Genomic DNA, 22479 nt, shown 5'->3' with positions numbered 1-22479 from the left:
TATCTGGGAAGGTCCGCATGAAATCATGGATCAGTTGGGAAAGAACGATGAGATCATGGTTGATCTGTGACCTAACTCCATATACTCGCCTTCCCTTTTCCCTTAATACCTTTGGTTACCAAAAATCTATCAGGCTCAAATTTAAAATGAACAATTGATCTAGCATCAACTGCCATTTGCGGAAGAGAGTTCCAAACTTCTGCTACCCTTTCCATGTAGAAGTGGTTCCTAACTTCACTCCTGAAAAGCCTGGCTCTAATTTGTAGGCTATGTTCCCTAATCCTAGACTCCCCAACAGCAGAAATAGTTGAAATAGTTTCTTTCTATCTACCCCATCAGTTACCTTTGATAAAATCATCCCTTAATCTTCTAAATTCCAGGGAATATATCCCGAGTTTATGTAACTGTCATAATTTAACCTTTCGAGTTCAGATATCATTCTGGTAAATCTATGCTGCACTCTCTCCACGGCCAATATATCCTTCTTAAGGTGTGGTGCCCAGAACTGAACACAGTACTCCAGGAGTGATCTAACCACGGTTTTGTAACCTTGTATTTCCTGTGCCAGTTCATTACATTTTAATGATCTATGTACATGGACCCCCAAGTCTCTTTGAACATCCACTGTTTTTAGCTTTTCACCATTTAGAAAGTTCCCTCTTCTTACTTTTGGGTCCAAAGTGTATGACCTCACACTTGCCTACATTGAAATCCATTTGCCCCAGTTTTGCCCTTCATCAACCAATATCCCTTTGTAGAAACATAGAAAATAGGAGCAGTAGTAGGCCATTCGGCCCTTCGAGCCTGCACCGCCATTCAATATGATCATGGCTGATCCTCTATCTCAACACCATATTCCCGCTTTTTCCCCATACCCCTTGATGTCTTTTGTTTCTCAGAAATCTATCTCCCTCTTAAGTATGTTCCGTGACTTGGCCTCCACAGCCTTCTGTGGTAAAGAATTCCACAGGTTCACCACGCTCTGAGTGAAAACATTTCTCCTCATCTTGGTCCTAAATTTCCTACGCCGTATCCTGTGACTGTGACCCCTTGTTCTAGACTTCCCAGCCAGGGGAAACATCCTCCCCGCATCCAGTCTATCCAACCCCATCAGAATTTTATACGTTTCAATCTTCTAAACTCTAGTGAATACAGGCCTAGTCGACCCAATCTCTCCTCATACGACAGTCCTGCCATCCTAGGAATCAGACTGGTGAACCTTTGCTGTACTCCCTCTATGGCAAGTATATCCTTTCTTGGGTAAGGAGACCAAAACTGCGCACAATACTCCAAGTACTCCAGGTCTCACCAAGGCTCTGTATAACTGTAGTAAGACATCCTTGCTCCTGTACTCAAATCCTCTTGCAATGAAGGCCAACATACCATTTGCCTTCCTAACTGCTTACTGCACCTGCATGTTTGCTTTCAATGACTGGTGTACAAGGACACCCAGGTCCCTCTGTACAATCGACACTTCCCAAGCCATCGCCATTTAAATAATACTTTGTCCTTATGTTTTTCCAACCAAAATGGATAACTTCACATTTATCCACGTTATACTGCATCTGCCATGTGTCTGCCCACTCACTCAACCTATCTAAATTGCCTTGCAGCGTCTTTGCATCCTCCTCACAACTCACAATCCCACCTAGTTTTGTGTCATCAGCAAACTTGGAAATATTACATTTGGTTCCCTCATCCAAATCATTTATATATATTGTGAATAGCTGGGGCCCAAGCACTGATCCCTGTGGTACCCCACTAGTCACTGCCTGCCACCCCGAAAAAGACCCGTTTTTTCCTACTCTCTGTTTTCTGTCAGTTAACCAATTTTCAATCCATGCCAATACGTTACCCCCAATCCTATGTAATTTTATGTTTCCGTCTACACTGCTTAAAATGCCGCCTATCTTTGTGTCATTGGCAAAGTTGGATATGTGGTTCTCTATTCCATCATCTAAGTTGTTAATAAATACAGTGAATACTGGAGGCCCCAACACAGATTTATTCCTGTGGGACACCAGTGGTCACATCCTGCCAATTTGAGTAGCTACCCATTATCCCTACTCTCTGTCTACTGCCGCTCAGCCAAGTTCCTACCCAAAAAGCTAATCTAGGCATTTTAACTTGCTATCTCAGGAACCCTTGCTTCTCCATTGTGGGAAGGTTATCAGTACTGCTGAATAATGTTGAACTAGCTGATAGCTTCAAGGGAATGCAAAGAAATGGCAGCTATTTCTCCAAATCTAATCAGTCCAAACAGTGAGAATATTGGTGTTAGATCAGAAAAATATTTCAAATGGGAAGGAGGCAGCAACACTTCCAACTCATTGAATATCCATAATATGAAAAACGTATTTATCAAAGGCACAAATTTGAGTTGTCATTAAAAGACACTTAAAAAAGCAACTCCTTCCATGTTTTAAGGAAACTTCATATATTTAACCTAGACCATAACCTCTGCCCCTATTTTGCTTCCATTCCTCCTTTTTTTTTTAGGATGCGTCTATTTGTAACTGAAATGCAGCCATTTCTCTGATTGGCTCTCCAGACCTATTGCTAATTGGTCCTCTTGGAGGATTTGCCACACCCTGAAGTTCCTCTGGAATGTGTAATTGGAACCACCCAGTCTTCTGAGTGACTTTCCAATTTGTAATTCGATCCATTTTGATTTCAGAGCCACAGAGGATAGCTCTCCCCAAAAGTCATCAAGTTCCAGCCAAAGTCCATTACCCCAGCATAAGTGCATTCCTCCGCCAGCTGAAGACCCTTACCCAAGCGCAAGATCTTACCCACCTCCCCCCCATAGATGGGGCATTGTGTATGGATTGTTGACAGGTTTATTGGGTATGAAGTGAATAATGACAGTGTCGTGACTTCTGGATTTCATCCACCCCAACGATGTTCCTTGTAACACACGCACCAAGCTTGCATGCACCAGGAGGTAGGAAGAATGTAATCTATATCCATCTTCTCTGAGTTGCCTCTCTCCCCTCCAATCCCCCATCCCCACACGTGTCTCTCTCTTTCCCCGCTCCGCCCCCCCCAGGTTCTCTCTCTCCCCTCCACAAACCTCTCTCTTCCCACCCAAACCCTTTCCCCCTCACCTCTCTCGCTCTCTCCCCCGACCTCTCTCTCACTCCCCCCAACAAGCTCCCTCTCTCCCCCCCCCCCCAACAAGCTCTCTCTTACCTCCCTCCCCAAGCTCTTGCTCACCCCCCTCCCCAACAAGCTCTCTCTCTCTCTCTCTCTGTCCCTTCCCAACAAGCTCTCTCTCTCTCACCCCTCTCCCCAACAAGCGCTCTCTCTCTCTCTCTCTTTCTCTCTCCCTTCCCAACAAGCTCTCTCTTTCTCTCTCTCTCTCTGTCCCCAACAAGCTCTCTCTCTCTCTCTCTCTTGCTCTCTCTCTCCCCCTCTCTCTCTCTCTCTCCCCCTCTCTCTCTCTCTCCCCCTCTTTCCTCAGCAAGCTCGCTTTCTCTCCCTCCCTCCCTCCAACCTCCCACTCCCCACTGAGCCGCTCTCCCCGCCCTAGTCCTGGCCGCCCGCTGCCTGATTGGAGGCTCCGGGGCTGATGGATCGGAGGCAACATTTGGTGCCGGTATGGTTGGGGGGCGGGGGATGGGGGGAAAGAGGAAGACGCTTGTGCAGAATGGGGTTAGTGAGAATTGCACTGGGAGGGGGGGGGGGGGGCGGCGGAGTCGGTGATATTTGTCCTAACTCTCAAGACGCATGCGCAGAAGGGCAACTTAGTACAGATAGTTACTGCGTTTTTTTAACCCTCCCCCCTCCCCCCTTCCTGATCTTATGTAGTTTTTCTCTCTCTGTTTCCCATGGCAGCTATTAATTATTCCGCCATTCACACCCTGTCTCGGCTCATCTTTTTCTAACTTCTGCCATTACCATTTGAATTTGGCCCATCATCCCTTTTGTCTCTCTAATCTCTCCTGTCTTCCACCCTATCACAGACCTTCCCTTTTGTTCTTTCCTCCCCTCCCCCTTTCAGTGCTCCTTAAGAATCTGTTCATTTTGAACTTTCACCAGTTCTGACGGAGGGTCATCGACCTGAAACGTTAACTCTGTTTCTCTCTCCACAGATGCTGCCTGACCCGCTGAGATTTCCAGAATTTTCTGTTTTTATTTCAGATACCAGCATACACGGTGTTTTGCTTTTGTACATATATTTAAGGTTGATTCATGGGTACCTGCCATTCCAAAGTGGGAAATCTGGCATCAAGGTTCCTGAAGGTCATATACATAGACACTAGATCAATTGGGAGAGTAAGTATAACTGGGGAAGAAAGATTACTCCAAGCGCACAGACTTTGCCTGCATTTAATGTGCCAATGCACCCCAACAGGCTAAAATCATTAAAATTAGATAATAATAACTTGTATTTATATAGCACCCTTAACATAGTAAAATGTCCCACGGCGCTTTACAACAGTGTTTTAATTCAAAACAGATAAATTTGACACCGAGCCACAAAAGAAGAAATTAAGACAGATGATCAAAAGCTTGTTTAAAGAGGTGGGTTTTAAGCAGCATCTTAAAGGAGGAAAGACAAGTAAAGAGGTTTAGGGAGGGAGTTGCAGAGCTTAGGGCCCAAACAGCTGAAGGCACAGCCAGCGATGGTTGAGCAGTTATAATCAGGAATGTTCAAGAGGCCAGAATTTGAGGAGCGCAGACATCTCATGGGATTGTGAGGCTGAAAAAGATTACAGAGATAGGGAGGGGCGAGGCCATGGAGTGATTTGTAAACATAATCAAAGAACAATTAATCCGATGTAAGGATTTTAGTAATCAATGCCATCAAGTATTTGAACCCTCCATAGAATCCAGCTCTTTGATCAAGCTTTTACCCTGCTAATATCTCCTTCTTTGGCTCAGTGTCCATTGGTGTCTGATTGCGCTTCTGTGAAGCACTTTGGGACACTTTCCTTTGTTAAAGTCACTAGATAAATGTAAGTTTTTGCTCAACTGCGGCTCATCCAAAACTACAGAAATTTTCATTAAAAGAAAAACAGCGAAATAAATAATGAGTAAATAACTGTTTATTGACATTTCTAACATTGTGCAGGGCAAGGAATAAATCTGAGTGTTACGGTTTTATCATGCATAATTTCCAAATGTACCCTTGCATTTGGTAAGCATTGTGTGGGTGTGCTCATGGGTGCTGAGTGATTTTGTTGTTTTCAGTGACAGAAAATTCATCGTCCTGAAAAATGGCATGAACTGAGGACGACAGCTGTTAATTCGGTAACCACAATTAGGAAGGGCTATTACAACAAAAGGCTTAAAATCATTTGCTATCCATCATCTACGTCGTTAATAAATATCATGAATAATTAAGGCCCTGACACAGATTAATCCTTGTGGGACACCACTAGTCACATCCAGCCAATTTGAGTAACTACCCATTAACAATCAAAATATTGGGGGGTAAAAAATAACACAGTTAGTCAGATAATGACATTGGCCCGGAATTTGCGGTCTGGATGACAGCAAACTGGCAGCGTCCGGAGTAATTCCGCTTTTGAAACTGACTACAACTTCAGGATTTGCCGCATACGGAAATTCTGAAGTTGCGGTCTGTCATTCGCTGCTCCGACACAATCGGCACTGTGCTCCCAGCAGCCCCCTCCCAGCCCCACACAGCCAGCAATCTGTGTAATCAGCCAAATCATTGAAACGGATGAAAACTTCAGCCCCTCCACAATATGCACGCTGCTACATTCCCTACTAAAAGTTAGACTCAAATAGATTAGGCATAACTGTGGTTTAACAGCGTACTGACTGCGAAACAAAGGCTGTTGGCTTGAAAAACTCATTTTAATTTTGTGCAGTGCCAAATTAGTCCATTTTAATAAAAATTACAATTCGTAAGACACTTTTAAAAAAAACATTTTTTTTTTATGTGCGTTCAACTTTATTTCAGGTTTGCCTTTTCCCCATGTGAGAGCCCAATTTTTCTTTGGCTCTCTGTAACAATTTGTAAAAGTAAGAATTTTAAGAGCTTACCCACTTCCTGGTTCGCTGTCTCTGAGAATTCTGCGTTTTGATTGGCTGCTTCGACAGCCTGTTGATGTCACAGCAGCTCACACCAGGGGATTCCCACGAAGCTCCGCTGATTTATAAGAATTAGGAACAGGACTAGGCCGCCTAGCCCCTCGAGCCTGCTCCGCCACTCAACAAGATCATGGCTGATCTGGCCGTGGACTCAGCTCCACTTACCCGCCCGCTCCCCATAACCCTTAATTCCCTTATTGGTTAAAAATCTATCTATCTGTGATTTGAATACATTCAATGAGCCAGCCTCAACTGCTTCCTTGGGCAGAGAATTCCACAGATTCACAACCCTCTGGGAGAAGAAATTCCTTCTCAACTCGGTTTTAAATTGGCTCCCCTGTATTTTGAGGCTGTGCCCCCTAGTTCTAGTCTCCCCGACCAGTGGAAACAACCTCTCTGCCTCTATCTTGTCTATCCCTTTCATTATTTTAAATGTTTCTATAAGATCACCCCTCATCCTTCTGAACTCCAACGAGTAAAGACCCAGTCTACTCTGATACGTACTTACTATACTACACAGTATAAATGCACACGAGGCCCATGCTTGAGAGAAGGTCAGTCTGTAACCTATCCTTTATTCCATAGCACTCAAGTGATGAAAGTGGGTGGAGCTTCCCCTTTTATATCTGAAGGTCCAGGTTAGGAGTGTCTCCCATAAGTTCACCACCTAGTGGTCATTGTTCTCACAGTGTAAAACTTAGGTCAGATTATACATGGGTTACAATGCTGGTTGAATACATGACATCACCTTCCCCCCCAAAGTCTTATTGGGATCACAGGTTGAGTCTCTCTGGTGGTTTACGCTCTCTTGTAGAGCGCCTGAGTTGGGGCTCCGGTTGTTGGGCGCTGGCCTGAGTGTCTGCTGTTTGCGGTGCTTCAGGCCTGTCCGGACTGCCCACAGTGACTGGGCTCTCCTCCCTTTGGCTCCTGTGTTCGGGCACCTGTGGAGGAGTGAACTCTATATCGTCTTCTTCCTCTGCTTCTTCTATGGGGTTACTGAACCTCCTTTTTGTTTGATCCACATGTTTGCGGCAGATTTGTCCATTGGTAAGTTTAACTACCAGAATCCTATTTCCCTCTTTGGCAACCACAGTGCCTGCGAGCCATTTAGGCCCTGCAGTGTAGTTGAGGACATAAAACAGGGTCACTTACATCAATACATCGCGCCCTCGCATTCCTGTCATGGTAGTCATATTGTGACTGGCGCCTGCTCTCGACAATTTATTTCATGGTGGGGTGTATAAGGGATAACCGGGTTTTGAGCGTCCTTTTCATTGGTAGCTCTGCGGGTGGAACCCCTGTGAGCGAGTGTGGTCGGGATCTGTAGGCCAACAGGAGGCGTGATAAGCAGCATTGTAGGGAACCTCCTTGGATTCTGAGCATCCCCTGTTTGATTATCTGCACTGCTCGTTCTGCCTCGCCATTTGAGGCTGGCTTGAATGGTGCCGTTCTGACATGGTTAATTCCATTGCCTGCCATGAAGTCCTGGAATTCAGTGCTTGTGAAGCACGGGCCATTGTCGCTGACCAAGATGTCCGGTAGACTGTGAGTGGCGAACATTGCCCGTAGACTTTCTACCGTGGTAGAGGATGTGCTTGAATTTAAAATGTCACACTCGATCCATTTGGAGTAGGCGTCTACTACAACCAAAAACATTTTCCCCATGAAAGGACCTGCGTAGTCCACATGGATGCGTGACCAAGGCTTGGCGGGCCATGGCCAGCGGCTAAGGCGGGCTTCCCTGGTGCATTGCCCAGCTGGGCATACGTGTTGCACCTGCGAACACAAAGTTCCAGATCTACGTCTATCCCTGGCCACCAAACGTGTGACCTGGCAATTGCTTTCATCGTGACAATGCCCGGGTGCCCCTTGTGGAGTTCTCTGATGAACACCTCTCTGCCCATATGGGGCATGACTACGCGGTTTCCTCACAGTAGGCAATCAGCCTGAATCGAGAGTTCATCCCTGCGCCTGTGAAATGGTTTAAATTCCTCAGGGCATGCCGTGTATGTGGCTGCCCAGTCCCCATTCAGGACACATTTCTTGATGAGAGACAATAGCGGTTCTCTATTTGTCCAGACTTTAATCTGACGGGCTGTCACGGGTGAGCCTTCACTTCCGAAAGCTTCAACAGCCATGACCATCTCAGCAGCATCTTGGTAGCCCCCTCAGTGATGGCTAGTGGGAGCCTGCTGAGTGCATCGGCGCAGTTTTCGGTGCCCGGTCTGTGCCGAATTGTGTAGTCATAGGCGGCTAACGTGAGTGCCCACCTCTGTATGCGGGCCGATGCGTTTGCATTTATGGCCTTGTTGTCGGCCAAAAGGGACGTTAGGGGTTTGTGATCTGTCTCCAGCTCAAATTTCCTGCCAAACAGGTACTGGTGCATTTTCTTTACCGCATATACACATGCGAGCGCCTCCTTTTCTACCATCCCGTAGCCCCTTTCTGCCTGGGATAGACTTCTGGAGGCATAAGCTACCGGCTGTAACTGACCCTTGGCATTGACATGCTGCAACACACACCCGACACCATAGGATGATGCATCGCACGTTAAAACAAGTTTCTTACATGGGTCATAAAGCGTTAACAGATTGTTGGAACATAACAAATTGCGTGCTCTATTAAAAGCCCTTTCCTGGCTGTCCCCCCAGACCCATTTGCGATCTTTGCGTAGGAGCACGTGTAGCGGCTCTAGCAGCGTGCTCAATTTGGGAAGAAAGTTACCAAAATAGTTCAGGAGCCCCAGGAATGAACGCAGCTCCGTTGTGTTATGGGGTCTGGGTGCTCTCTGAATCGCTTCCGTCTTGGACACAGTAGGGCTGATCCCTTCTGCTGCTCCCTCATTCCCAGGAATTCTACCTCTGGAGCTAGGAAGATGCACTTCGCCTTTTTCAGTCGCAGCCCTACCCAGTCCAGTCTGCGTAGCACCTCCTCCAGGTCGTGGAGGTGTTCTTCAGTATCATAACCCGTGATGAGGATGTCGTCCTGAAAAACCACCATCCCTGGAATCGACTTGAGGAGGCTTTCCATATTTCGTTGGATGATCGCGGCGGCCGAGCGAATCCCGAACGGACATCTGTTGTACTCAAACAACCCCTTGTGTGTCGTGATGGTGGTCAGCTTCTTCGACTCACTCGCCAGCTCCTAGGTCATGTAAGCTGAGATCAGGTCCAATTTTGAAAAAAGTTTGCGACCGGATTGCGTCGCAAAGAGGTCCTCCGCTCTCGGTAGCGGGTACTGGTCTTGGAGTGATACCCGATTAATGGTGGCCTTGTAATCACCACATATCCTGACCGATCCATCCGCCTTGAGCACCGGCACAATCGGGCTCGCCCAGTCACTGAATTCGACTGGCGAGATGATGTCTTCCCTCAGCAGGCGGTCCAATTCGCCTTCTATCTTTTCCCGCATCACGTATGGCACCGCTCTGGCCTTGTGGTGTACTGGCCTGGCGTCCGGGTTTATGTGAATCACTACCTTGGCCCCCATGAAAGTGCCAATGCCGGGTTGAAGTAATGAGTCAAAATTGTCCTGGATCTGTGAGCATGATACTCGCTCCACAGAGGAAATTGCATTGACATCGCCCCATTTCCAGTTCATGACAGCAAGCCAACTCCTCCCCAGTAGTGCGGGACCATCCCCTGGGACAACCCAGAGTGGCAACGTGTTCTCCGAATCTTTGTGGGTCACGACTACCGTGGCGCTGCCTAGCACCGGAATGATCTGCTTTGTGTATGTCCGTAGCTGTGCATCAATCGGCGATAATTTTGGCCTCCTGGCCTTGGATGCCCACAATTTTCGAACTGTTTGATACCCATCAGGGACTGGCTGGCCCCCGTGTCTAGCTTCATTGATACTGGGATGCCATTGAGGAGCACTTTCATCATTATCGGTGGCGTCCTGGTGTATGAACTGTATACATGCTCCACATGAACTCGCTGAACTTCAGCTTCCAGCGATTTCCCCCAGCGCTCATTTCTGCAATTTCAGCAGGTATTTTGCTCATCTCTGCAAACTCCGGCTGAGTGTGTGCCTCCACGCCTCCAACATGAGCTGCTGTTTGAAACAAAAGGTCCCTTGCCAGTCGATCGTCCCTGACTGCCCCTGTTATTGTCTTTGAGTGCGTCATTAACAGGTGTTGATGGCCGCATTGTCCCTTGTAATGGCATGAATCGCTGTTCAGCTTGCCATTGTCTCTGTCGAACTCCCCCTCTGGGTTCGACTACATGTTGGGGCATGCTCGATTGCCCTTGTCTGCCTGGAGAACTGTGTGCTGCTTTAACAATGTTGAATCTCTGTCCCAACCATTCCTTAACACAGTACCTCTCGTCTGTTCTGCTCGTGGCCATGCTCGCGTGGTTTAAATCCCAGTTTCTCGTCGCCATTGATACGTCCTTACTACACAGTATAAATGCACATGAGGCCCATGCTTGAGAGGAGGTCAGTCTGTGACCTATCCTTTATTCCATAGCACTCAAGTGATGGAAGTGGGTGGAGCTTCCCCTTTTATATCTGAAGATCCAGGTTAGGAGTGTCTCCCACAAGTTCACCACCTAGTGGTCATTGTTCTCACAGTGTACAACTTTGGTCAGATTATACATGGGTTACAATGCTGGTTGAATATATGACATACTCAATCTATCATCATAAGGTAACCCCCTCATCTCCGGAATCAGCCTCATGAATCGTCTCTGTACCCCCTCCAAAGCTAGTATATCCTTCCTTAAGTAAGGTGACCAAAACTGCACGCAGTACTCCAGGTGCGGCCTCACCAATACCTGTACAGTTGCAGCAGAACCTCCCTGCTTTTGTATTCCATCCCTCTTGCAATGAAGGCCAACATTCTATTCGCCTTCCTGATTACCTGCTGCACCTGCAAACTAACTTTTTGGGATTCATGCACAAGGACCCCCAGGTCCCCATACACCGCAGCATGTTGTAATTTCTCCCCATTCAAATAATATTCCCTTTTACTGTTTTTTTTCCCAAGGTGGATGACCTCACATTTTCCGACATTGTATTCCATCTGCCAAACCTTAGCCCATTTGCTTAACCTATTTAAATCTCTTTGTAGCCTCTCTGTGTCCTCTACACAACCTGCTTTCCCACTAATCTTTGTGTCATCTGCAAATTTTGTTACACTACACTCTGTCCTCTCTTCCAGGTCATCTATGTATATTGTAAACAGTTGTGATCCTAGCACCGATCCCTGTGGCACACCCCTAACCACCGATTTCCAACCCGAAAAGGACCCATTTATCCTGACTCTCTGCTTTCTGTTAGTCAGCCAATTCTCTATCCATGCTAATACATTTCCTCTGACTCCGTGTACCTTTATCTTCTGCAGTAACCTTTTGTTTGGCACCTTATCGAATGCCTTTTGGAAATCTAAATACACCACATCCATCGGTACACCTCCATCCACCATGCTCATTATATCCTCAAAGAATTCCAGTAAATTAGTTAAACATGATTTCCCCTTTATGAATCCATGTTGCGTCTGCTTGATTGCACTATTTCTATCTAGATGTCCCGCTATTTCTTCCTTACTGATAGTTTCAAGCATTTTCCCCACTACAGATGTTAAACTAACCGGCCTATAGTTACCTGCCTTTTGTCTGTCCCCTTTTTTAAACAGAGGCATTACATTAGCTGCTTTCCAATCCGATGGTACCTCCCCAGAGTCCAGCGAATTTTGGTAGATTATAACGAATGCATCTGCTATAACTTCCGCCATCTCTTTTAATACCCTGGGATGCATTTCATCAGGACATGGGGACTTGTCTACCTTGAGATCTATTAGCCTGTCCAGCACTACCCCACTAGTGATAGTGATTGTCTCAAGGTCCTCCCTTTCCACATTCCCGTGACCAGCAATTTTTGGCATGGTTTTTGTGTCTTCCACTGTGAAGACGGAAGCAAAATAATTGTTTAAGGTCTCAGCCATTTCCACATTTCCCATTATTAAATCCCCCTTCTCATCTTCTAAGAGACCAACATTTACTTTAGTCACTCTTTTCCGTTTTATATATCGGTAAAAGCTTTTACTATCTGAATTTGAATTGAACATCTGAAAACCCTAACTTCTCAACACAGGAATCGTGAGATCTTTGTACAAAGCCTACTTCGGGGCCAGCAGCGAACGTCTTTGCTTCGCCACTAAGCCAAGACATGATCGAATCTAGACATCTTTAGCACTTTTTCTTCATTCATTCACGGGATGTGGGCATCGCTGGCAAGACCAACATTTATTGCCCATCTCTAATTGCCCTTGAGAAGGTGTTGGTGAGCCTGTTGGTGAGCCTTCAACTGCTGAAGTCTGTGTGGTGAAGGTACTCCCACATTGTGGTTAGGAAGGGAGTTCCAGGATTTTGACCCAGCGATGATGAAGGAACGGCAATAAAGTTCCAAGTCTCAGGATGGTGTGTGATTTAGAGGGAAAATTGCAGGTGGTGGTGTTCCCATGCACCTGCTCCCTTGTCCTTCGAGGGAGTAGAAGTCATGGGTTTGGGAGGTACTGCTGAAGAAGCCTTGGCGAATTGCTGCAGTGCATCTTGTAGATGGTACACACTGCAGCCACGGTGCGCCGGTGGTGGAGGGAGTGAATGTTGAAGGTGGTGGATGGGGGGCCAATCAAGCAGGCTGCTTTGTCCTGGATGGTGTCGAGCTTCTTGAGTGCTGTTGAAGCTGCACTCATCCAGGCAAGTGGAAAGTATTCCATCACACTCCTGACTTGTGCCTTGTAGATGGTGGAAAGGCTTTGGCGAGTCAGGAGGCGAGACACTCGCCGCAGAATACCCAGCCTCTGACCTGCTCTTTTAGCCACAGTATTTATATGGCTGGTCCAGTTAAGTTTCTTGTTACATGCACTGTGTTGTATAACATAAACAAGAAATGGTGGCTCTTTCCCAGCAAAATGTTGGTTCAACAACAGAAAAATTAATGTCATTCAATTGGCTACAATATAAGAGGGAGCTCATGCTGATAGAAATGCACAATGACGGAAGAAAGGAAACAGCGAACTTCTTCTCAAGGTGTCCAATTTCTTGGCAATAAAATTTGAAAACGTTTCAACAAGCAATCACTTTGCCCTGAACATGGGGGTAAAGTCCTCATTTAAAAAAGGCTGACACAACAATCTTCTGTTTAACATTATTCTCCTGGAAACGGACATTCTGCTCCAACGGCCATACAGCATTTCCAGTAAATATACTTTCACTGGCCAATATATCAGATGAAATTTGGAATTAGGTAACTGAAGTCTGAAACAATCCACAGGTTTATTGTTTTGAGTGTTTGAACTATCCCTCTCTGAAAGAATACAAAATATCTCTATTTTATTTGAACCATATTACATTTTTGAAACAGAATACATGACCAAAAAAGCATTTAAAAAAGTTAGATTCTGTAAAGCCATTTATAAAACTACAGATCACGTTTGTCTTGCCCAGACAGTGCCTTGTATAAACCAAGGAATATTACAAGTAAAATGGAAAAATGATGTCAAGATAATTTCGTGTAACCCAGAACACCTGGATTTGAAAAAAGGCATCATCTGTTCCTGTCTGTGCGGAACTTATTTAATTTACCCTTAAGCCAAAATTCGAGACACGGAAAGTTCTTTATATAAATAGCCTGTAAGGCTAATTTTTGGAATATATTGATGGATTGCCTTCAATTTTTATACTTTGGCTAATAAAGGTAATCCTGAATCCAGATTTTCCTATGCTTGTTTTAAATATTTGCAATAATTCAGGTCTTTCCCACAAGGTCTACAGAGTTAACGGCAACTTCACATGCAACATGTCTTGGATCACATCTGATAGCTTTTATCACTAGTCATACTTTAATGTAATTATTGGTCAATGTCACATGGAGTGGTGAGATGCTGGTTCTGCATTCCCAACTGTCCCGAGTTCCTGACCTCAGCCATTTCACAAACTGCGCCACGCAGAAGCTAGAGTTTTAACCTCCCGGTGTCAGCTGTGGGGCTCAGTGGGCAGCACTCTCGTCTCCGAGTCAGAAGATTGTGGGTTCAAGTTCCACTCCAGGAACTTGAGCACAAAAATCTAGGCTGACCCTCCAGTGCAGTGCTGAGGGAGCGCTGCACTGTTGGAAGTGCCGTCTTTCGGATGAGACGTTAAACCGAGGCCCCGTCCGCCCTCTCAAGTGGACATAGAAGATCCCATGGCACTATTTCGAAGAAGAACAGGGGAGTTATCTCCGGTGTCCTGTTCAATATTTATCCATCAGTATAACAAACACAGATTATCTGGTCATTATCATATTGCTGTTTGTGGGAGCTTGCTGTGCACAAATTGGTTGCCACATTTCCTACATTACAACAGTGACTTCACTCCAAAAGTACTTAATTGACTGTAAAGTGCTTTGAGACATCCAGTGGTTGTGAAAGGCGCTATATAAATGCAAGCCTTTTGTTTTTTTCTTTCTCCCTCGCCCAACGAGGTTGGTGCGTGGGAGAGGGTGAAAATGCGGCCGAGCCCACTTACCGACCTGAGGTTGCTCCATTACCGCCCGGCGCCATTTCACCTTTGCCGAGTTTCAAGTTGGCTGAGGTTCCCTGCTACAGCCAGGCAGGGGCCTCTTCTACATTCAACAGTCACAGCCCGATTACATCACTGGTGTGACATTAACTTAAAGTCAGAAGGAGACCTGCACTGTCTGAAGCAGAACCACTACAGGAGATGCCAACTAGGCAGAAACTACTTGTGTTACAGGTCCTTGTGGGCCAAGAGGAGCAGGAGGGCTCCCCCCAGGCACCACAAGCAGTCCTTGGGCCTCTCCGGCCCCTCATCACTTACAGACTCTTCCTCCCAGTGACTGCTCCCAAGCGACACCGTCAGCAACATCCTGCTGCAAAATTCCCAGTCCTGCCTGTAGGCCGGGTACCGGATCTGGCTCGCTGTCTGGATGGGCCTCCAGGAGCATTTATTTAAAGGAAGCCCTGCCGTCCTCGTCACCAGACTCTCCACATGAGCCGCCCGCTTTGGAGTTTGTGCGCACCGTTCCCACCCCTTTCCCTTTCAAAATCGGGGCGAGAGATTCCGTGCCCCCCACCCCACAGGGAAAAGCAAAGGCAGATCAGTGGGTACCGCACAGCCGGACTGGTGCCATGCCTCTCCTAGTGGACAGCTGAGGAACAGCACTTCAGTTCCTGTAAATTGGGCTGTTTGCAATCTTACACAAAGGGAATCAAGCAATACGGGGATAGTGCGGGTAGGTGGAGTTGATGTAGAAGATCAGCCATGATCTTTTTGAATGGCGGAGCAGTCTTGAGGGGCCCTATGTTCGACTCCTGCTCCTAAGTCTTATGTTCATATTAAACATGATGCTCAAGTTTCCCATTGGGACATTTGGTTCGGTAAATATTTAAGTTGTCATTGGAGCAGTACAGCTTGCTAAGATGCCAGTGATGATCGTGGCAGCATGCTGATTGGTTACTTCAATTTGTGAAGCAGAGCCCCAATTTTAACTCGTGCATGTTTAGGCTGGGCGGGAATCGCCTGCAGAGAGCTGAATGTGGGTACCGGGGTCATTTAAACTGTCCGCCGCCAAAAGTCAGCAGGAATGGCATCAAGGCCGGTGGATGGGAGCGGGAAGGGACGGTCCCCGGCATGAGGTTAACGCTGTGGACGGCGGTGGTCTATGGACTGACGGCAGGGCTGGCTTGGGGCTGGAGAGGCTCAAAGTTTCTTTGTGGGACCCGCAACAGCACTCCTGCTCCTCCAGCCCACAAGCAATCATCACAGACAAATTACAGAGAAAATACTTACCTTCAAGCTCCTCTGCCCACTCGGCTGTGTCCCACCAGGTTTTGCCGGTGGCTTTGGTGCTGTGCAGGTTGAAATTTTGTTGCAGCACTGATAACATCACCAGGCCATGACTAGGTCTCTGGTGGGCTGCCCCCTCCCCCCAGGGGAGAATTTATTTGGTGTGGGAACGTAACGCGAACCCCACCCTAACCGCCGGCTAACCCCATTTGTGCTTGGCGGGCAGGGTGACCTAACAGCTCTATAAAATTTGGAAAAGGTTTTGATAGAAAGACTTGGATTTATATAGCGCCTTTCATGACATCCGGACGTCTCAAGCTCTTTACAGCCAATGAAGTGCTTTTGAAGTGTAGTCTCTGTTGTAATGTAGGAAAGGCGGCAGCCAATTTGCGCACAGCAAGCTCCCACAGACAGCAATGTGATAATGACCAGGACACCGGGGATAACGCCCCTGCTCTTCTTCAAAGTAGTGCCATGGGATCTTTTACGTCCACTTGAGAGAGCCGACGGGATTTCGCTTTGACGTCTCGTCCGAAAGACAGCACCTCCAACAATAGGGTTGAAACACAATGTTCTTACTTGTGGGGAAGAGCAAAACTAGAGGCCGTCAATATAAGATAGTCACCAAGAAATCAAATAGGGAATTCAGAAGAAACTTCTTTACCCAGCAAGTGGTAACTTGCTACCGTAGGGAGTGCTGGAAGTGAATAGTATAGATGCATTTAAGGGAAGGCTAGATAAGCATATGAGGGAGAAGGGAATAGAAGGTTATGCTGATAGATTTAGATGAGGAAAGAAGGGAGGAGGCTAGAGAGGAGCTTAAACACCGGCATGGACTGGTTGGGCCGAATGGCCCGTTTCTGTGCCATATATCCGATGTAAAATTAGGGCTCAGGTAACTCGGATTTGCTAAAAGGAAGTTGTTTTGTGGCTGTTCCGTCCATAAATAAAGTAATGTGATTGAGTACTGTAGACGTGAGTAAGTGTGACCTTAGTCTCTTTATTCTAACTCCAGAGTGTTGGTACAGCGTCGGAGGCCTGCTTATATACAGTGCTCCCAAGGGATGCTGGAATCCCTTGGGACTCCAACAGATACGCCCTCTGGTGGCTATGGCATACTGGTTACATAGGGTTGCATACATAACAGTGGCCACCTGCTGTAACTTGCTGTTGTACACAAGCAATTCCTCCACTGAAGCCCCAAATAGCCAGGAAGACTAACTGCCCCTCCTCCCCGATTCAAGAATTAGATTCCTAGATGAACATAGTAACAGAGCAGAGAGTACTGTACACATCCACTCAGTGGATTCTGTCTTCGATTTCTGCTGCGTTAAGAATGATGGAATAGTAATTTCTTACAATTCGGAGATTTTGACTAACGGCCTTTTCTCACAGGTATACAAATACCATGGTGGCATATCAAGTCATGTTGGTCAGCGAGTCAGGTGGACAAATGAAGATTAAAGCCGGCAGAAGGTCCACCTTCTGTGCCAAGAATTTACTATGGGGCATTTCAGACTCAAAAGAAATTAACATCAGTCCATACAATTTAACTGCAAATTTTGATTAGCTTTCCCAAGGGTGTCTGCTTTCCAAGCCTATTCTTATCAAACTAGACAAAAAGTTGGTTTGCCGATGGAGCTTCCTGCTATAAAACAGTGGCGAGCAGCAGCTACCTCTGCTGCACGGAACAAGTTCCGAGGCTAAACGTTAGTAAACATCAGAGAAAGGGAGTTCCCAAAGAAAGGACAACTGCCCTTAAAGTGTCATTGAGTGGTACACTGTATCACTTTCTATGGTAAGCCTGGAGTAATGATCTTATTCTGTTCAATAACCAGGCACTCGGTTGGTTCAGTGGTGGGACAGAGTCTCTCCGCTATGGGACGGCAAATCATCCCTTTCTGGAAAAGGGCAGTATATATTTTCCAATTGCCATGGTTTTATATGCATGCTGAATGTGCTTGTACCAAATTACTCCCTGTGCTATTTTTAACACAGGAGTTAACTCGTTTCAAAAAAATAGGTCAACATCTGCACGAACCAGTAAAGAGGAAATGCTGGGACAAGTGCAGTAAACGCTCAAATAATCAGCACCAAATCGAAAATACATCCCTGCAGGCCCTGGAGCTAAGGTCTTTGTGGCTGCAAGGATTGGTTCTCCTGTCTTTCCCGAGTACCATCAAATGGAAGCTATTAGGTCATACAATAACGTTGTTTTTCACTGTATCAAACGGCCTTATTTCTGGTACCAATTACAGCGCTGGGCAGTCGGCGATGCTGTTTCCAATATTTGTGCTCATCATCCCTCCCGTATAGTATTACAGTGATATTAAGGACTGTCTGTCTTGTAAAGATAATTCCCTACTTTGTAGAACCATCTTTGTTCTTCAAATGATAGAAGCTTGGCCAAGTCTGATTGGTTTTAATGTTCAGCATCCCCAGACCAATTAATTCCCACAATGTAGGCGTCACTGGCAAGACCAGCATTCATTACCCATCATTGGTTGCCCTGACGATTGAGATCACTTCAAAGGCAACCACGTTGGTGTGGGACTGGAGTCATATATAGGCCAGACCGGGTAAGGAGGCCGGTTTCATTCCCTGAAGGAAACTAGTGAATCACCCGAGTTTTTACGGCAATCCGACAGGTTTAATTTTCAGATTGACATTGAATTCAAATACTCCAGTGCAGTACAGAGGGAGTGCTGGAGGTCAAACCAAATTTACTCTCTCAGGTGGGCATAAAGGATCCCTTGGCACATTTTAAAGAAGGGCAGGGGAGTTATGCCCAACCAACATTCCCCTAATCAACACCATCAAAACCAGATTATCTGGTCATTTATTTCACTGCTATTTGTGGGATCTTGCCGTGTATAAATTAGCTGCAGCATTTCCTATATTGCAAGTGACTACGTTTGAAAAGTACTAAATTGGCTGTAAGCACTTTGGGACATCCTGAAGTAGTGAAAGGTGCTTTTTAAATGCAAGTATTTCTGGCTTCTTAAACTGCCATGGTGGGATTCGAATTTGCATTCTCTGGATTATTATTCACGTAACATAAGCACTAGTAGACCGTAGGCGCTATGTATGTTAAGATTTTCATCCTGATGACATGCTGATGATGACACACAAATATCCCTGCTCCTTCCGATAAAGTATAAAATGACTGGACCTGAACAATAACCGGTTTACTTTGGACCCAAGGCTAACCCTCTCCTGATTTCTTTCTCACAAACCTCGAACCAAATTCAAAACAAACACAGCAGGGGCCGAAGGCACGGTTGAGTGAGATCATGGTGTGTAAAGCGATCCTATTATTAGAATAAAAGGGAGCCGATAAATTAGGCAATCTCTTCTAGATTGCATCAGTGTATGGTCTGGTGGTTATCGATTGGTTTCCTCTGGTAATCTCACTTTAGGAGTGACTGATGGGGGATGGAGGATTGTCGATGGCTCGATTGGTACCTTTGATTGACGGCAACTTGTAAATTCTTGGGTCCTGCCTTTAAGGGGCGCACCAAAGTACTTCACGATGAGAAAGACTTGCAGAGCTGTCCAGTGAGGCATCTTGCAGCATGCCCAGCTAGTTAAGACTTTCCCCCTCATCCTTCAGCTCGGAAATTTGTTGCACAAGTTGCTGGAAGTACGAGGGTGCTGCAACTGCTCCTGCAGCCTGCAAACCTGTGTACCCAGGAAGAGGAGGAAGGGGCCTTCTACTTCAACACCTTGAGGATGCCAGAGAGTTGGAGAGAGGGGAAAAGATCACAAAATAACAAGGCATCTGGGACCCTGGTGAACGAGGTGACCAACAGTGTATCTCCTTAACCCATGAGATTTAAGGATTGAGAAACAGAGCAACAGCGGAGAAGGAAATACAGTGAATTAGAATCAAATCAAGTACAGAGAATTAGAATCAAATCAAGTACAGAAAGAGAGGGAAGGGAAGACAGATTGGATTTAGAGAGGGGAAAAAGAGAATGAAAGAAATAGGAAAAATCTTAAAAAATTAAAAAAAAACAATTTACTACCTGTAGGAATGAGACTCCATGGTTTCAACTGTTCCTTTTCTGGGCCAGAGAGGTTGAGCAACATTGCAGGAACATACATTTTAACATTCAAGAGGTACTTACACAGCTCTAACTTTCTGCGGTGGGATTAATTGGCTATTAATGTGCAAATGCTGCAATTTCTTGAAACCCACTGGGAGGTTAAGGGCAAGCTGCCATTATGAGGCTAACGACATTCACAATTCACGGGCTATCTCTTCTTCACCTTAAGTTATTGGATGATTTGCGCATTAAACTCGCCGCTTTATTGGCCGCCAATTCTGGCCCATTACTTCAGTGGGTGAGTGGTACATCTATGGAACAGGCTCCCTAGGGAACCGGTGAAACTATAAGAGTGTTGATTCATTGCAATTAAAATTAGATAGATTTCTTTCAGAAAATAATATTTAGGGATAAGAGTACATGCACAATTTGAGACATGACATGTGGTAAGTGTAGCGTGCTTAAGAGGAAAAAGGTGACCTTGGACCTATGATTCCCTAAGTTCTCCATCACTGGGGATTTCCTCACCTCATGACTGGGTCTGTTATAGATTAATTAATCAAATAGATTAATTAATCAAGATTGATAATGGGGTCAACAACCCCATTATTGTTGTACCATGTAACAACCATGATAGTCTAAGGTGACCTTGGTCTTTTGTTTATTAATTTCTATGTTCTCATTTCTACACCTTTTGCTTTCCTTATGGCTCTTCCTACGTTTTCCTTACTTCCTTAGAGATTCCCACTGCCGAATCCCTTAGCACAGCAGGGAGACAAGCTCAGAGTTCATTCATTAAAGGGTGAACCCTTGGAATTATGTAAAAACAGAAAGCACAACGCTTAGCATTATTACTGTCACTCCTCTAACTGGGAGCGGCCATGAGTGCAGGTATCAGATCAGTGTCGCTCTTCTCTCTGAGTGCAGCAGCCAGTACAGCTCTGTCATACAAAGGACATGCGGACAATGGTCCCTCGCCCTAACCTGGGTGCTTCAATGTCTCCTCTATCAATAATGTTGCAATGTCAGCAGCTTGGTGGCCTAACGTAAACTACTTCCAGCTCTTCCACTCCCAGGTCCTTGTTATTCTCACAGTCGGACGTTGCCACATCTTTCTCTGAAAGCTCATCACTTGGTTGGTACATGCATTGGAAGGATGTTGGTGTGCAATAATTGCCTTTGGTTAAGGCAAATCTAGATAAAAACAATGCAGACTTTAAAAAAATAAACAAAAGCAACTTGAGCTAGTCAAAAGATAAAAGAACAGAGGTCTTACAGCATCTTAATTCCATTTTTATTGGCAAGTATATTTTCAAGTGAATTATCTCCATTCTTCCACTCACCTGGATTCACACCTGCGACTGAGGAGAGGGGAAGGGGAGGTGTCTCCTGGTTTCCATCAATGTCTGGTGCCCCTGTCCCATTCGCCCCATCCATGTATTGCTAAAGACTTCACCTGACATCTCTGACTCAGTGCAGTTTAGATCAGGAACGGAGCAGAGTAGGGAATTGAACCTCTACACTGGGCTACCAAGTATCAGTACTTCAGTGTTTAGCAGCATGGTGCCCACTCGCATTAAGGATCTTGACTCGTTCACATATCAGCAAGAGTCTGCTGCTGTTTTGTCCTGTTAACTGGGCAGAAAGCCAGAGCGTTGTGTAATCTTAAAGTACAGTGAGTGGTTCTGAGACGAATTCTGAATAAAAGAACATTCAAGTCTTTTTTTCCTACAAATAATCAAAATACATAGAATCCAAATACATAACTGACAAAAGCTGCATAACAACAGAAGAGCTGGTGCTCCTTAAATTACAAGTTTTTGTTTGCACATTTATTATGACATCCTTTTGCATAACAGTAAGTTACACTGCCAAATCAAATGACTCAAGAACACATCAGAATCTTAAAAAGGAGTTAATAACAGTTCATTATAACCACAATAATTGAACTGTATAAAGAATATTCTCATTACAGCTAGATAGAAAATTTCCCCACTGTAATCAGCAACAGTAGGTTCAGAGCAAACAAATAAAAGTTAAATAGATAAAGCCATATACTTAGAAACTGTAAACTTCATGGCAGAAATAGGTTAGATTTGCATTACTCTTGTAGCAAATGACGTAAACATTCTCAATACAAATGGAACATGTAAAAAAATAAATACACAAATAGAAGACATACAAAAAGTCGATCAAGTAGCAAGGCTTTCACAGAATGCCACATTGATGAAATGTCTGTGTTCAATCGGCTTTCAACACGAGGCGATATCCGAAAATGTACAAAAGCGGCTCAAAGGCAGTTTCACTGCGGCAAAGGCACGATCACTTGAACATAATTAATGGGAAAAAAGCCAGATTCACCGTTGATCATGCCTTCAAACCAATTTTCGTCAATCTGATTTGTCAGAGTGATGATGTCACCTTCCTTGAATCCAAGTTCCCCCTCATTTTCTGGATCAAAGTCATAAAGAGCTTTACAGCAAGGCTGATCCACTTGTGTGCAAGAAGCTGGATGTAATGGGGAAGATCAATTTCGTATTACTCACGTTGTATAACAAATTTGAGTCATTAAC

At 45.4% G+C, this 22479-nt stretch overlaps 1 protein-coding gene across 2 annotated transcripts in view; it reads right to left on the bottom strand.

The window, feature by feature from the left end:
* Positions 1-21188: 21188 nt before the first annotated feature.
* Positions 21189-22479, bottom strand: part of sh3gl3a (SH3-domain GRB2-like 3a) — a 168484-nt gene continuing 167193 nt past the window's right edge. For both annotated transcript variants that reach the window (XM_070858669.1, XM_070858670.1), the window contains one exon: positions 21189-22414. In XM_070858669.1, coding sequence (XP_070714770.1) covers positions 22209-22414 — 206 coding nt within the window. In that variant the 3' untranslated portion in view covers positions 21189-22208. The remainder of the gene's footprint in view (positions 22415-22479) is intronic.

The sequence above is a fragment of the Pristiophorus japonicus genome, chromosome 17 (genome assembly GCF_044704955.1).
Source record: "Pristiophorus japonicus isolate sPriJap1 chromosome 17, sPriJap1.hap1, whole genome shotgun sequence".
In the NCBI taxonomy this organism is placed as follows: Eukaryota; Metazoa; Chordata; class Chondrichthyes; family Pristiophoridae; genus Pristiophorus; species Pristiophorus japonicus.
This window is presented reverse-complemented; position numbering and strand designations above follow the sequence as displayed.